We start from the raw sequence: 15829 nt of genomic DNA on the forward strand, positions 1-15829 counted from the left end.
TACTTTTCTTAAACGCAGCTTCTTCAGACAGGCAAGTGGTTGTTTATGTAAGGCAGAGAGCACTTCTGCATCAGATCAGACTCAAGGTTTTGTAAATCTTTTTTTTTTATTTTGGGGGGGGAGGGTGGGGAGAGAAGGGAGTGGGATGGGATTTGGTTTCTATCCTGAGAATAATAAGGAGAGATTAGAAATAGTGAGGGAGGAAACTGGGGCAAGAAGAAGCTTTAAAAAAGTGTGATGGTTTAGATTTGTAGGAACACTTCTGCTTTATCCACTTTAATCAGGTCTATCTCTGGCTTTAAATCTGTGGACCTGCATGCTGTTTGTGCTGAACCAGAACAACCCTACGGTGCCTCCTTGTCTCTTCTCTTTTTATTAACTGGTTTTCTAGTCTTCTCTTTTGATGTGAGATTTCCCTTGCTATAGGCTTTTTTGATGTCTGCCCTTGCAAGTGGTGGACAGGTTTTAATTTGATGCTGAAATACCTGTCCATCTGCTGAGGATTGCTGTTTCATCTGGCCTCACCTGCAGCAGCCTGGGTGTCAGGATGCTGCTCCCTTTTGAAAGAGACAGCCTCTTGTGAAGGTCACAGTCATGTGGGTTGGTCAAATAATCTTCTACCCAGACCCTTCAGCACCTGGTCAAAATGCCTTTCCCAGTGATATGCCTGACCTTCTCCAGAAGCCTTTCTGAGGGGGACAAGGGCTGCCACCTGGTCAAGGTGTTCATGTCTTGTTTTGATGCCACTGGCTTTTGTCACCAAGGTGTTTACACAAGCTTTGGCTCCCACCAGGCATCCATGAGCAGAGAAAAGCATGCAGCCTCCTTCAGCCTTAGTGCTGGAACACAGTTTTTGGAAAAAAAAAGCATCAAAAGATATCTTTCTTCTAGGTTTAGTAATTTTCTGCTTTTTAAAATATAGCAGTTTGCTGGGATAGTTTCCATTCTATGTGCAATAGACTCCACTTGAAAAAGGGCATGAATGACTGCTGAAAGTTAAGGGAGAGCTCTGCCAGCTCTGAAAATAGTCTTAAAAATGGGTGGGAAGAGCTAGTTTGGGTGCCTTGTTGGGTTTGGAAATGTGAATTTGAATTCACTTCCTGTGAAAACTGGTTCAGATGTTACACTTTTCCTTGCTGGTATTTTCCTTGCCCTCACAGATCAAGGATACTTTCCTTAGGACATATACTGAAGCAATCCAGAATTACAACAAGAATGATGAGCGCAGCCAGGCAGTGGATAACGTACAGGAAAGTGTAAGTCTAAAATTGAATATTAAAAATTAATGAATAAAGGGAGACAAAGAGTATGTTCAGATTTAATCACAGAACATGAAATGTCAGTGACTTAATCTGCAAGCAAAATTAGAGGCTGGCAAAGCTGGAAAAATATTTCAATTGATATGCTTGTCCAAGATGCTTAATTTTTGTAGCTCTGTTTTTACTGGAACAGCCTTTATAAGCCTTCTTTATGCAGAAAATTGAGCACACACTCCATATCTTTGAGTGACTGTCTTCTAGCTTAGCATCTAGAGCAGAATAGCCTTCCCAAACTTACAGTTTTTCAGCTGATTTCGTAGACACACTCTATGAGCATATGGTCTCCTTCTATTTATGGCTCAGTGAATATCCCTAAAAATTGTTTTGGTGAGTTCAAGAGGCTTGCTTCGCCTTAGCACTTTTTACTAGTTTGACACGGTATGTGCTACATGTAATTCTAATACTTTGGGGGTTTTAAGGTCATTTTTTTTACTGCACTGTAAGGCTTTTTCTTGAATTTCCAGAATTGCTTTAATCAAATAAATAAGCAAAGGAAACAAAAGAAAAATTTAAAAATCCCCATTTCACCTAAAAATAACGACTTTATGGCTGGAGCTTTGTCAAATGTTACAAGCAATAGCTCTGCTCATAAAATACTATTTTTTTCTTTAGTAGGTCATTTGTTCCCATCTTCTCTAAATGACGTTCCTGATACTTTTGTGATAGAGTGGGGGGTGGTACCTACTTTTCAAAAGTGGAACCTGTCTTTATGTTGATGAGCATCTCATTAAGTGGGCAGTGATTATTCTGTACTAGTTTTAATTCTGGCTTGTTTGTTTGTTTGTTTGTTTGTTTTAAATCTACCTCTTGTTCCTCATAGCTGAGCTGCTGTGGCATTCAGAGTTACACCAACTGGAGCACCAGCCCTTACTTCTTCAAACATGGCATCCCTACAAGCTGTTGCATGAACTCCAGTGACTGTAACACTCAGGATCTGCGCAACATGACTGTGGCTGCCACTAAAGTAAACCAGAAGGTACCAATAATGTTATGCCAGAGGCACTTGTTGTGAAACCATCCCGTACACCAGTAGAGTGTATAGCTGCTTACATATAGAATCACAGAATCATAGAATTGGCTGGGTTGGAAGGGACCTCAGAGATCATCAAGTCCAACCCTTGATCCACTACTGCTGCAGTTACCAGACCATGGCACTGAGTGCCACATCCAGTCTCTTTTTAAATATCTCCAGGGATGGAGAATCCACCACTTCCCTGGGCAGCCCATTCCAATGCTTGATCACCCTCTCAGTAAAGAAATTCTTTCTAATATCCAACCTAAACCTCCCTCGGCACAACTTGAGACCGTGCCCTCTTGTCTTGTTGAGAGTTGCCTGGGAAAAGAGACCAACCCCCCCCTGGCTACCCCCTCCTTTCAGGGAGTTGTAGAGAGCGATGAGGTCTCCTCTGAGCCTCCTCTTCTCCAGGCTGAACACCCCCAGCTCCCTCAGCCTCTCCTCATAGGATCTGTGCTGGAGTCCCTTCACCAGCCCAGTTGCCCTCCTTTGGACCTGCTCCAGGACCTCAATATCCTTCCTAAACTGAGGGGCCCAGAACTGGACACAGGACTCGAGGTGCATTTCATTTCAAATGGTTGGTTCATAACATTTGTATTGGGCTGGAGTGATGGTAAGGATGGACTTTGCCCCCTTGCTTGCTTTCACATTCTTTAAGATGGCCTTTCTCAAATGATCAAATAATGGTTTTGGGTAGAAGGGCATTTGTTCCCCTTCCTCACAGCAGAGGATGAGGTACAGCACTGCACACAGAGGCACAGGACCAAAAATGGCACATGTGCTGAACTCTCCTCAAGATCTAGGTCAGTCAGCACTTCTCTGCTTCTCTGCTTGCTCCTGCTGAATGCAGTAGATTTTTGTTGAGGACAAAGACATAGCTAGGTTGAGGGAAGGGCAAGCTTTACTCTTGATTGTGTTCAAACAGTAATTTCAGTTGCCATAGCCTACCTGTCATCCCAAACACAAAAAATACAGGTGATGGACAACAAATGTTGTGGTTGGCAGGTACCCTGACAGTAACTCTTTAAGAAGACCTTTGAACATGTGCTGCTGCAAGCGTAGCACAGCTAATGACCCCTTCCCTGGGGTCACCTGAAGGTGCAGATTGGGAAAACAGGAAAAAAAGGAATAATTGGATAATAAAAATACAGAAAACACAGTGAAAGGAAGGAGTAGAGAGAAAATACTGCAGCATACATAGCAGACACTGCACTGCAGAAACACAGCTCAAGTTATTGCTTTAAGTACTGCATCACTTGAGATTTACAAGAGAGGAAATTTGTTTGTTGGTAAAAGGAATATTTTGGCCAAATCATAAGTTGCATCATAGTTTAGTCATAATTACAGAGTATTTTCTTTTCTTTTTTTTTTTTCAGATTTTAATTAAAAAAAATAAATAAAAGTCCTAAGTGGATAACAGAGGAAGTATGGGAATGCCTCTATCATATGTTTCTACCTTTTTTACTTCAGTCACCTGTGAATCAGGAGATTGGAATGATGGCTGAGCACAGCCTGAAATATCTTTCTTTGAAAACCAGTCAAGTGGGCCACATTTTCTAGCATGTATTTAAAAAAATACATAGTAGAGGATTATTTTCCCCTAAACCTTTCTTTTCTCTAAGAGTTTAATGAGAACCACTTGCTGCAGACATATATTGAACATTACTGATGATCATCTCTTACAAAACTAAAAGTCACCACCAGCAAATTAATCTTGCAGGGTTTCATGGGTCTGAAGGATGAACCACTCCATTCCATTGCACTTTGTGAACTTTTTGTAACTTTCAGTTTTTGTAGAAGTGGAAAGAAGGTGAGAGGCAGGACAGGGTGGATTTAGGGGACATCCACTATAGCCAGCATCCCCTGAAAACAGAGTGGGCAGTCCTGCTTCTGCCCACCTTCCCAGCAGGAAAGCTTTTTGGTGAGACTTGCACTCTACCAGCAGGCCCCACCTTCCCAGCTCAGGATGGCCACACACTCTGAACCTTTCCTGGCTGCACAACTGAGTGGGTCCCATGTGCATTCTCAGCACCAATCTGGTGTTTCCCCAAAGTGTTGGGCTTGCTCGGTGTGCTCGGCCTGCACAGAGAAATCTCTGTCAACTTGTGAGTTCCTCTTGGCAAAGGAGGTATGCAAAATTGTAGGAAGCAACTAAAGGATGAATCAGCTAGTCCAGGGCTAGTAATTCACTTTTTCCTGTGCTTGCTCCTAAGTGTCTCCCCTGTGTATCCACAACTTTCCTGGCAGAAGAGGAGTGCTGACTCCTCAGGAAGCAGTTGACTTAATTACTTGATTTAATTATCTGGGGGAAGTGACTGTCCTGCAACATCTGAAAACTTTTGTCCCATTTTCTGAGATAGCCATTTGTAATCAAAGGCTGCAAAGGTTTCTGGTGAGCATTTATGAGGTCTCAGAGTTGTTCAAAACTGGAGCAATGTGGGATGTTTCTGAAAGGGGCATGAGAATAAAAAGCAAGCGGGAAGAAATGTTATATGGCCCTATGCTCACACTTCAGATAGGAACTATACATCGTTGCTTCTGACCCAAGACTCTTGCTTGTCTTGGAAATAGGCACTTTTCTCTGTGTTGGAGAAAAAGCAAAATACAAATTGTGTTGTGGAAGACTTTTGCTAGAGTTCCTGTAGATCAGTAAATTTGGTGTACATCTTTTCAGTGGACCCTGCAAAGTGATCAGTAAGACAAGTTCTCTATGAGGTAATCAAATTGCTAGCAGTTTATGAGGACTAATAGTGAATTATCCAAAGAGGATTAAACTAATGATCTATTTGCAGGATTAAAAGACAACATTCTTGGATTTTCTTGGCCAATTCTGCCCCTAACTTACTTAGTGACCTTGGGTAAATTATATAGTCTCTGTCTGTTTCTTCATCTCAGATGGGACAAATTCCTAACTTCAAGAGCTGACATTAGGATTAGCTAATTAATGTTCATACAGTTCTTTTCATTACCAAAAAACCTCACAAACTCCCTCTTTCTAAAATCTTAATAAAGCAGTGGATGCATGGACTTAAGAATGCTTGAGTACTTGCTAAATTGTCACTTCTGTCCTCCAAATGAGCGCCTAGAGGTGCACACACAGTGCCTCACATAATTCTGTACCATGTGTGCAACTCCTGGCTGCCTCTTGCACTCTCACTCCTTGCACAGTAAGAACTGAGGAATTAAGCCAAATCTGTGCAATCCACTTCAGGCAACAGAAGATTGTGGTTTGGGAAGACACAGCCTTCAAATGAGGAGAGGGATCAAACTATCTCCCTTTCATGTTTCTTTAACAAGATCTTCTGTCTCCCTCAAATTACCATTACTGTTGGATGTTGCATCACTTGAAGGCTGTTGAACAGAACAGATTTCAGGGGAGCTGGGAGAACATTAAGCCATGTCAGACAGAATTAAAACACTGCTTGAGAAATCTAATCTTGTTTCATAATGTGTAAGATGCACACAACTATAGTTGCTTGATGTGTTAAATAAGCAAGCTTGAATCTGACATACTGTACACAGTTGTAAGATGTAATTAAAGATTAATAGGTACACATAAACAGTTCAGAACTGAATTATAGCTATGCTGGTCCTCAGCAACCAACAGGTTTACCACTTCATTACTCCCAGTATTAAATAAAATGTCTTCTGATATTATAAAAGAGGTTGAAGAAACCATCCTTTCCTTGTAGCTGTTATTTTTTAACAAACATCCAATGCTCTAAAGTTGTGTAAAGAGTTCCTGATGTGTTTGCAGAAGTGAAGGGAGTGTGGATGGAGGTCAAGTTTTCTCTTATGGGCTGGAAGTCCAAACTGGGAAAGGGAATTAACTGTTATTTCTGGGCTTTTTCCAATTTCTGATAAATTGGACAAAGTTATAATAGTAAATAAAATGCCTCTGGACTGGCTTTGCACTGAGTGCTGTTGGTCATTTGAGGAAGGAAGCATAACAAAAGGGGCTGAGAAGTAGCTTTGGATTTGGTGGGCAGATAGATTAGCAATGAAAAAAAAAAAAAAAAAAGACGGCAACTTTTTATTTTCTTCAAGTTTTGCACTATTTGTTTAGATCCATTTAGACACCATAAACTGGGAAAGCTAATTTCAAATGCTCTTTTGGGGAGCAGAGTAGGTGAAGCAAGAAAATGATCATACTGAAGGGGGTAAAAAAAAAAAGCCTATTTAAGAAAAAGGCAGAAATATTTATGAATCTTCTGGGCCCAGTGTAGGCTGTGAATTGAGGCACAAGAAAGCAAGTCAGCTGAGGGATTCAGGGTCTGAGTTAGAGACAAAATGGGGCTTGGGGTGCAGGACAGAGAATTTTATATCCAAGAGCAAACAAGTTTCAAAACTTCATGCAAACCCCTTGATAACTTTGTTATATGGTTTTAAGTTATACAGTACTCAGTACCTTGCCTGGTGTTCTGTGAGGGCAAGCAGAAGGCTTAGGTGCCTGAAGCATGTTTGTGTTAAATATACGGAGTATTAGGAAATCATCGTCATTTATTGGTTTTTGACACTTGTTTTGTGTTACAACATTACCTTATATTTTTGCTTGCTTACTTTCAGGTCAAAGCAATATTAATGCTTTTTCTAACGTTGTGAACAGACTTTCTTTAATAAGACCTATAAAAATGAGTGCAACATCACTTTTACCTTTTTAACGTACCGAAATACATTTATTTTTAAAAATAACTGGGTTTGCCACCACTTTCCATCATTCATTCAGAATTGTTATTAAATAAAAAGGTGACACTGTTGGAAATTACAGCAAAAATATTGTCTAGCCCAAGTCCATTTTAAATGAGAAATTTGTTTGCATGCCTTCTTGGCAGGGAAGGTCGATATAAGGAATGATTATGTTTGTATTCCAGGGCTGTTATGACTTGGTGACCAGTTTTATGGAGACAAATATGGGAATCATAGCTGGAGTGGCTTTTGGGATTGCATTCTCACAGGCAAGTGCATAAATGTTTCCTTTGCCCCCTTTTTTTCCCCTCTCTCTTTTTCTTTACCCAGACTTGAAGGAAGGAAGGATTATGAAAAGGGACTGAACTCAGCATGCTCATTAGTCCTGAGGTCATCTGTTCATTGATTTTCTTTTTTTCAACTTAAATGAAGTTTCTCCCTGGGAATATCAGTTACGGCTGAGCTAATGACTAGCTCAAGGAAAACAACTTGCCCCTCCACTGGGTCAAATGGAGGTTAACCCAATAAAACATTGGCTTCAATTGAGCATAAACAGCTAAGAAGACAAATAGCTTATCCATTGTTTGGATAAGCTTCTATCTTTTAAGCACTCATATTTTTTCATTTTTTCATTCAGGCAACACTGAAAATATGAATTTATGTTTTGAAAGACGTGTTTATCCAGTAGCTGGAAAAACTGAGGTGCTAGGAGAAATTATTTGACTTGTTAAAACTCATTAATTCAGTTAGCAAGCTACTGGTAGGCTTAAACTGTGCTGCACTGGAAACAAGGGACTTGCCAGTTCCTTTGCCCGGGATGGGCAAGTGAATTAATGTGAGGACTGTGGGGTCCTCTTGCCCCTGCTGCCCCATGTGGTCAGCCTGTGCTTGGCTACTCAGTGGTGTAGTTACATCTCTCAGAGATCCAATTTGCTCAGCAGTTACAATGGTTTCCAGGTTCTTCAGAGTAATTGTCCCCAGGCCATATGGAAAACATCCTCTAAAGTGCACAACCCGAGGGAGCTCTGGAACTGTCTGGGCTCAGCCCAGCTGACTGCCCTGTCTTGGGCATATCTGGATACCTGATGTCTTCTAGCCTAGTGAAATCAGGTGTGAGAAACCCATGATTTAGCCAGTCATTCTGTTTCACATGGCCATAAACATTGGCTCATCATCTTGCCAGCAACTGAGAGCATGTGCACGGCTGTCAGGTCTTCAGGATCCGGAACCAGTGAAACCACCAGTCTGGAGTTGTTGGCGCGTGGAACAGAGAGAATTTTGGTGTATTTTTTTAATAGGCTATTCTAGTTCTTGTTGAATAGTCACAGCTGTCTTGATAATCATCTCCAACTTTGATTATGACTCAGTTACTGCTATAAGACTCTGAGCTCTGATTGCAGTTTGGTTTCTAGACAGCCAGAAGGCTATAAAAAATATTTTTAAATAGCTTGTGCGGAACTATCCCAACGAAAAATGGGATGAGTAGGATTTTACAATTCATTTGCTGCAGGTGCAAATGCCTCGACTGGGACCAATGCTACCTGAAAGCCTTTAATTGGTGCATTGTATGGATAGGCAAAGCATCATCTTTTTTCACCTGAAAGTTGTTTGCAGCTGGGATGTTTTCTCCAGGTCATTGGTTGTTTGTAAGCTGAGGTGTGGGCAGAGTGTGGCCCCAGCCACGATAGCCCTTTGGCACAGGGCAAGACCAGCCTGGCAGGCTGCAGGCAGTGATGGGGGATGGCACCTTGCTGCTACAGTGCCCAGGGAAAACCAAAGTCTGTTTTGATGAGGCGCTGGCACTCTGAGCAGAAATCCAGCTGCTTGGGGTGTTTGTGAATGCCTAAAAAGGAGAAGGGATGCAAGGGGAGAAGAATGCAGCTCTCCTGGGGTGTGAAGAATAGAAGGCAGCCACTTATAATTTACTGCCTAATCTGTTTTGCTGGACCCAATTAGGGGCGATGTTTACAAATTGATTTTGGGTTAACAGTGGCTGGCAGTAATGCCAGGCAGTGTTCCAGCTGTAGGCGAGGTTTCACTGTTCCCACTGAGAATAGGTTTAATCTAAATAAAAGACAAATTAGATCATGTTGCTCTTCTACAGTAAAGCATGCTCAAGGGCCTTTCCTTCCCATGATTTGTTAGGTGTTGACTAGCATGGGGAATGTGCTGATTCCCAGAAATAGGGAAAGTTGATGTAATGGCATCACACATCTTACAGATCTGGCACGGACCTCCCAATCAGAGTCAAGAGTTTTTTAAAAAATTGCTTTGTTGCTGACATCGTCTTCACTGCTTCTCAAGTTTGAAATAATAATAATAAAATACAATTTGATTGGTTTTGGAATTAGATGCCAATGCTGACTTCCAGCTGGAATAATTTCAGTTTAGCAGGTGCTCTTCAGAGCAGCAAAATGATGGCTGTGTTGCGTCCAACAGAGAATAAGATTATGCAAGCAGCGTAGATTATAAAGGGTTTTACCTAAATAAAACTCCATCACAGGCATTAGCTTAAGAGGCACAAGAGGCAGCGTTTGGAGGGGGTTATACATTGTGGTTGCAGTAGGGTCCTTGAGCAGGGGAGTCTCAGCACAGTGTTGAGGCCAAATTGCTCCTTTTGTGCTGAAGGACTGGAAGCCGCCAGGCACTCTCCACATGCCCACAACCAGTTCCTGAGCATATACAGTTCTTGTCATTTGAGTAGCTGTTCCCATGTAGCTGCAGACCCTCTCTACAGTGCAGTATCCACCTGCCCTGTTTGCTGTTAACATTAATATATGAGTAGCTCTGCCTCGCTGTGACATGGTTCTGGTGCGGACAGCATCCACCCTGCCTGCTGCAACACCTGTCTGAGTGACTGTAGGGAGGCTGAGACTTGGCCTAGCCCAGGATTACACCTCAGTCACCCCTTGCACCCGGGTTAGACTTCAGTCTAGTGTAAGACTGATTTTGTTGCCTCCACCTCTGATCATGGGGGATTCCCCACGGAGATAGGGCCTGTGCCAGAGGCATAACACGGCACTGGAGGCTGACTCGGATAAGTGATTTGTGGTATGGAAAATTTGCTGCTTTCTAAAAAAAAGAGGCAGGGAACCTGGGTGCTTGGAGATGTGCATATTGAGACTATGGCAAGGTAAATCATTCAACTAAACAATTATTCCTGATGGATAAAAAAATCCAGTTTTATCTTACCTGACCCACTGATGAATTCCCAGTTAGTTCAACACATTTCTATTGATAGAAATGCTTTCAAAGAATGAGAAACGGTGAAGATACCAAGACTCAAAATAAACTAGGAATTTAAATTGCACTTGAGTTTATCTTCAGTGCAATAAAATGTAATACATGTCATGCAGGACAGGTTCCAGTCAAGGTTAACTCCTACAGAATAACAGCATTAAGAGGCGGTTATCATATTTGTGATGGGAGATAAGATTGCAATGAAGATGCTGTGGCTGGATTTCAGTGGCCATATCTGAGAAAAGCATGAGATGACTGCTAGAAGCTGTGAAGAGATGAACAACACATACACTGGATTCTGCACTCTGCAGTGGGCTTTGACCAACAGAATGCTAGTAAAGAAAACACACCTAAGGAATATGGGTTTTCCAGTGCTCTAAGCCAAATAATTTGTCAGCATTTTCAGTTAAAAATCCTGTGGCAAGATCAGAGGGTACCAAGCCAAACTTTCAGTTTTCCCTGTAATAGTTCAGAGGCTAAGATAATCTTAGGGAAAAAAGAGAAGGAAGGGGAAAAGTGAGAGAGAGTACAACTGCAGAACCAAGTCTGACTTCTTATCGCTCAAAAAAAATGGTATTATTAAAAAAATAATAATAATAAATGGATGAAAGTTGAGATGGGGCACTTGAGAGACAATGTGAGTGAAAGGAAATGAATGGAACTTCTTGCAGCTAGTGTCTTTGCAGGGATCCTTTCATGCCCATTCCTCTGGTGTATCAAAGGATCTGCAGGGACCTGCTACACAATAGGATAAGGGGCTTCCCCCTGCCTGAAGAACAGAGGTTGCAAGTGATCATGAAAATGCAGAGTAAGGGGGATGTGAAGACCTCTCATTTCTGGTTTGCAGGCTGGGAGCCTCTAACATTATTTAAATGCAGAGGACTGTAATGAAAGAGCACCATGAGGAAAATTCAGCAACCTAATACAATATTGCCTCTTCTTGGCTACAAGAGGGACAGTACTCTTGTGGTTAAATGTGAAAGTTTACGCACCTTGGAAAAAATGTGTTCTGTATGTTCAGATTGCTTCTAAAACTGTTATTATAGCTAGAATATAACTATATATAGCTACATATATATTTATTATAGCCAGGTAATAGCTGGAAATGCTGTATAAAATGTTTATGCAGAGGCTCAATAAGCATGCCATTATTTTTGAGGTTTAGCAGTTTAATATTATAGTACTATAACAAATGCAGAAACCAGAATATGGTCAGAGCCAACAATTAATAAGTGGGTCAGAGATCAGAAAGATACATTCATGTATAACTTGTTATTCATGTTATGAGAGTGACTTGAGTAAATCAAAACATTGTCACATGCCTGCAAATGCTACAAAGCTTAGACATGCTCATTATTAGAGTTACAGCCTGTGTAAATCAGAGGAATTCCTAATTAAACCTAGCAGGGGAGTTTTGCTACAGCTGAAAGAGGAAAGAAGCTCTTACTCTGTTCTACCTAGCAGAGCATAGCAAAATATATACACCATTCTCCAAAAGGGAAATCTCATTCTCCAAAATGGTACTGAGCTAAAGAAACATTGCACGTGTCAGCAGTGGTAGTGTCAAAGCCTCTCCAGTAAACTCACAGAATGGGGTGGGTTTTCAGCAACACTTCCCAAACAGCCTAATTGATAAAGTCATCCTCCTGGTGATGGGAGTATTTAAGTGTGGAAATCCGAAGCTAGAACAGACTGACATCCTCATCACCAGTCCACGGACTCCTGGATGAGTGCATGAGCATTCCAGCTCACAGTTGAGTTTCCTGCTGGAACACCCATCTAGAAAAGTTTAGTAGAAAAGCCAGCCAGGTGGCTAAAATGTCTTCTTGGTATCAAGTGAGATTTTCGAAAGCTGAGGAGGGTTTCTAGCACCCACGTATCTTTTGGCACCTGCCAAAATACAGCTCCTGAACCCTACAAGCTCAGGTTTTTATTGGAGGTTGATCAGGAGGTTTTATCTATGTTCCATGTCTAGTGATAAGCAAGGCAGTGTCATCCATGGTATTTGGTGCCAAAGGTGGGGGTGGTGGGGTAGTGGGGGGGTTGGCCTGCTTTTAAAGGAGATTCTTTGCCTTTTTGAGATGCCCTGCTGGACACTGAAACAAGAGGGAGCAAATTTCTGGCAAATTAAGCATGGCCTGACCAGATATATGACATCTTAGAGGCAGAAAACAATTTATCCAGATTTGAGGTACCCTGGCTTGGTCTTGCTCTGGGCTGATGCCAGCCTAAATCAAGCAGTCACCTGGTAGAGGAGATGTGTGTTTTGATGATGACTGGGTTAACAGGGAGCGCTGACAGGCTGGGGGAAAGGGCAGGCAATGAGAACTCTTTTGCCTCACCCCTGCAGCCAGGGGTGAGCTGTAACAATCTGGAAATGCTCATGGGTTAATTAATTGACCAGTTCAAATGAGCAAAGCAAGGTTGAATTATTTACAGTATATTAATGCTGTTGGCATATGCAGGAAATGCTAACAAACTGCAATAGGCAAAACGCTGAAATGACTGAGTGCTTATTGACGAGTGGAAGCCAGGGATCTGTGTTCAATAATCTGAGTGACAGCCAAGGGAATAGTGAAAGACTTTATTTTTATTTATTTCCAGATTTATAACGCTCATTTCTCCGGTGCCGCATCATTTGTAAGGAAAGCAGAACCACTGGGGGGCAATAGGAAGGTTTTCCCCAGCACTCTGATAGCAAAGTTAAAGAGGCCACCAGCTCTGGGTGGTGGTGAGGAACCCAGGTGGAGCTTGTGAGTGACCTGCAGCTGGCAGTGTGCTGGTACCCCCGCCAGCTTACACATCCCACGTCTGACTTGTCCAGCTAATGACAGCTGGCTTGAAAAGTAGCAAAAAGACGTGCTGTCTATCAAATAAATACGCTCTGGGAACAGCCAAGAGGAAGATGCAATGAAAAAAGATGGGAGAATTTAATGCTGCTCTTCTGATTAGAGCAGTCCTTAGACAGGGCGTATATATGTTGTGCGTAATAACCCCAGAACATTAAATCTTTGGTCACCATGGCCTCTCTTTTGCTCTGCATTAATTTATCTTAACTTCTTCTGTTTTATTCTCGTTCGTAACAGTTGATTGGGATGCTGCTGGCATGCTGTCTGTCCCGGTTTATTACTGCTAACCAGTACGAGATGGTGTAACAAGGTGAGCTTTCCCCTCTCTCCGTGCAGTACACAATGTGCTGTCATCACTGTGCTGCTTCTGCTGAAGGTAGTGGGCAAGTTGTAGATGCTCAGCATGTTCATTGAGAATCAAATTTTCCCAGGAGACTATTTGCTTTGGGATTTTCACCCCAATATTCAGCCCTGGGGGGTAGAGGGGGAGGAAAAAAAAAAAAAAAAAAAAAAAAGAAACGTATTGTTGAATGTTTTGTCATTTCAGTTTTCTTGAAAAGAGGGGAAACCCACTTCTCTGGGTTTTTTTCAGTCCCCCTCCCCTCTCTTCAGTCTTTCAGGAGTGCAAAGTCCAGAGCCTGTCTGAAGATCAGGAGCTGCAGAACTGGAGAAAGACTGAAACGAATGTTATAGCACACACTGTCTCTCGCACGCACGCACGCACGCACACCCACACCCCCACGAGCAAGCACGTGCGCGCGCACACTCGCACCCCACCTCCCGACCTCTGTCCCATGCGTAGTGTACCATTCTGTGAAGTACCACGGTGCCACCGAGAGCAGCCAGGTCCTCCGGACCCCGACCCCCCCATCCCCACAGCTCGGCCTAGGACGGCACCGTATGTATGTTCTTGGTCACACAGTAGTTGCATTGTAAGTTAACAAAAGTAACTCATTAACAGCGTTGATCGGGCTGTGCATGTAGTGACTGGAGGGCACAATTAGCCTTTCACCATGGTTAATAAGTGTTGCACACGTTCATATAAACTGGTATATGAAATATATATTCTTTTGGGTTTCTCTTAATTTCTTGTTTCGTTTGTTGCTTTACTAAGGTTTTCATCCTTTCCCCCTTCCCGGCGCCTGCCCCCCTTCCCTTGAAAAACAAAGGAATCAGTAACATGACATAAAGATACTTGAAAATGATGTTAAAATGTTGTGCTTGAAGGGAACCGTTATTCCTGATGTTCTTCTACATCTTTGGTTCTTACTCAGTGTTGTATGCCTAGTGCGTATCCCGGTAGGCTTTGTCTAGTGCATTTTGCCTCTGAACCTGATCCTGTGTAATACTGTTATTAAGCTGTGTTGTTGCTTACTGTGAAGGCAGGAATTTTGCTTCCTTTATTTTTATTAGGTAGTTATGAACTAATTGAACTGTGCTGTACTGCGGCCTTCATACTCTTTTCCTGTTCTTTATTTTTCTTTCTTTTTGCATTGAGGTTGCAGCCACCAAGTACATTGTTGAATCAAATAAAAATAAAAACAGAGACACACACACACAAAAAAAAAAAAAAAATCACAAAAAAACCCAGGCATATGAAATATTTTTGGGGGAAAGTAAAAGTTTAAAACCTTTTTAAAAAAATAGGACTTTTTTAATAATGCCTCTGTCTAGCATGCCAACGAGAATGCATTGATATTGTGAGTATTTGTGATATACGTATTAATAAATGGAACCATTACAGATTTCTAGCTGCTTCCTTTTCATTCTTTAGTTGGAACAAAATTCTTTCAAGGGGGAGAGTGAATGTGAAATGCAAGCGTACAGCTTGGGGTGTTGTGTCTTTTTGCATATTTTAAAAACTAACTTGCTTGTGACAGAAAAAATGTTACTCATCTGGGAAAAAAAGAGCTGGAATTGTTTCAGAACTAGAAAAACCTTCCACAGCTGGTTTCACCACGTGGCAAATACATACCCTCTGCTTTGCAATTTTTCTTATGACTGGTAACAATCTGCGGTGTTTAATTACCCCATTCTTAGCCCTGTGCTTGATTTTGACATTAAGCATTTCTCTCTGATTTTGCTGAGGATGGAGGGAAGAGGGATTTGAGGCTGAGGAGGCTGGGTAATAGCCATCTTTGCTGCATCGATGGGAAGGCAGGGACTTAACCTTCTCCTCATTTGAAAATGTAGTTGTTGAAGATGTGATGGAAAGCCCATGAAAGCTCAAAACTGGAAGTTTTGGACCCAGCCCTTATGTGGGTAATGGGGACAGAGAAGAAGAGCTGAGGAGGGAAGATCTGTGTCCTTCTGGCTGTGAAGGAACTGTGCAGAACCTGAGTCTGCACAGCCTGTACAGCTGCAGGAGTCCCATCCTCCATCTGTCCATCCATCAGTGCCAATTACTGCAACCCTGGAGTTTTCAGCATCACCTCCCAGTGAACCTTTTGAGTGGTTCTGGAGTGTTTGCTGTGCTCTGACCCACAACTATAAAAAAACTTGCAGCTTTGCATGGGCAAGAACCTGTTGGCATACACCGAGGCAGCATGGCATAAAAACCCCAGTGGCATCTTTGGTTTTATTCAGAGAGCATTTTCTGAGCAGGGAGGGGTGGACCCTGGAGGCTTTGCCAGCGGGATGGGAAATCAGTATCCCATCTTGCTTCTGAAACACAGGTAGTGGATTTTATAGATTTGGTCCACTGCCAAAACAAAAAGCCC

General features: G+C 42.2%; 1 protein-coding gene across 1 annotated transcript in view; it reads left to right on the forward strand.

The window, feature by feature from the left end:
- The window catches only part of TSPAN7 (tetraspanin 7), a 99108-nt gene extending 84251 nt beyond the window's left edge, over window positions 1–14857 (forward strand). The window contains exons 4-8 of the mRNA XM_071750907.1: window positions 1161–1256; window positions 2140–2295; window positions 7206–7289; window positions 13347–13419; window positions 13722–14857. Of these exons, the coding sequence (XP_071607008.1) occupies window positions 1161–1256; window positions 2140–2295; window positions 7206–7289; window positions 13347–13415 (405 nt within the window). The 3' untranslated portion in view covers window positions 13416–13419; window positions 13722–14857. The remainder of the gene's footprint in view (window positions 1–1160; window positions 1257–2139; window positions 2296–7205; window positions 7290–13346; window positions 13420–13721) is intronic.
- The last annotated feature ends 972 nt before the right edge of the window (window positions 14858–15829 follow it).

The sequence above is a fragment of the Heliangelus exortis genome, chromosome 1 (genome assembly GCF_036169615.1).
Source record: "Heliangelus exortis chromosome 1, bHelExo1.hap1, whole genome shotgun sequence".
Taxonomy (NCBI): domain Eukaryota; kingdom Metazoa; phylum Chordata; class Aves; order Apodiformes; family Trochilidae; genus Heliangelus; species Heliangelus exortis.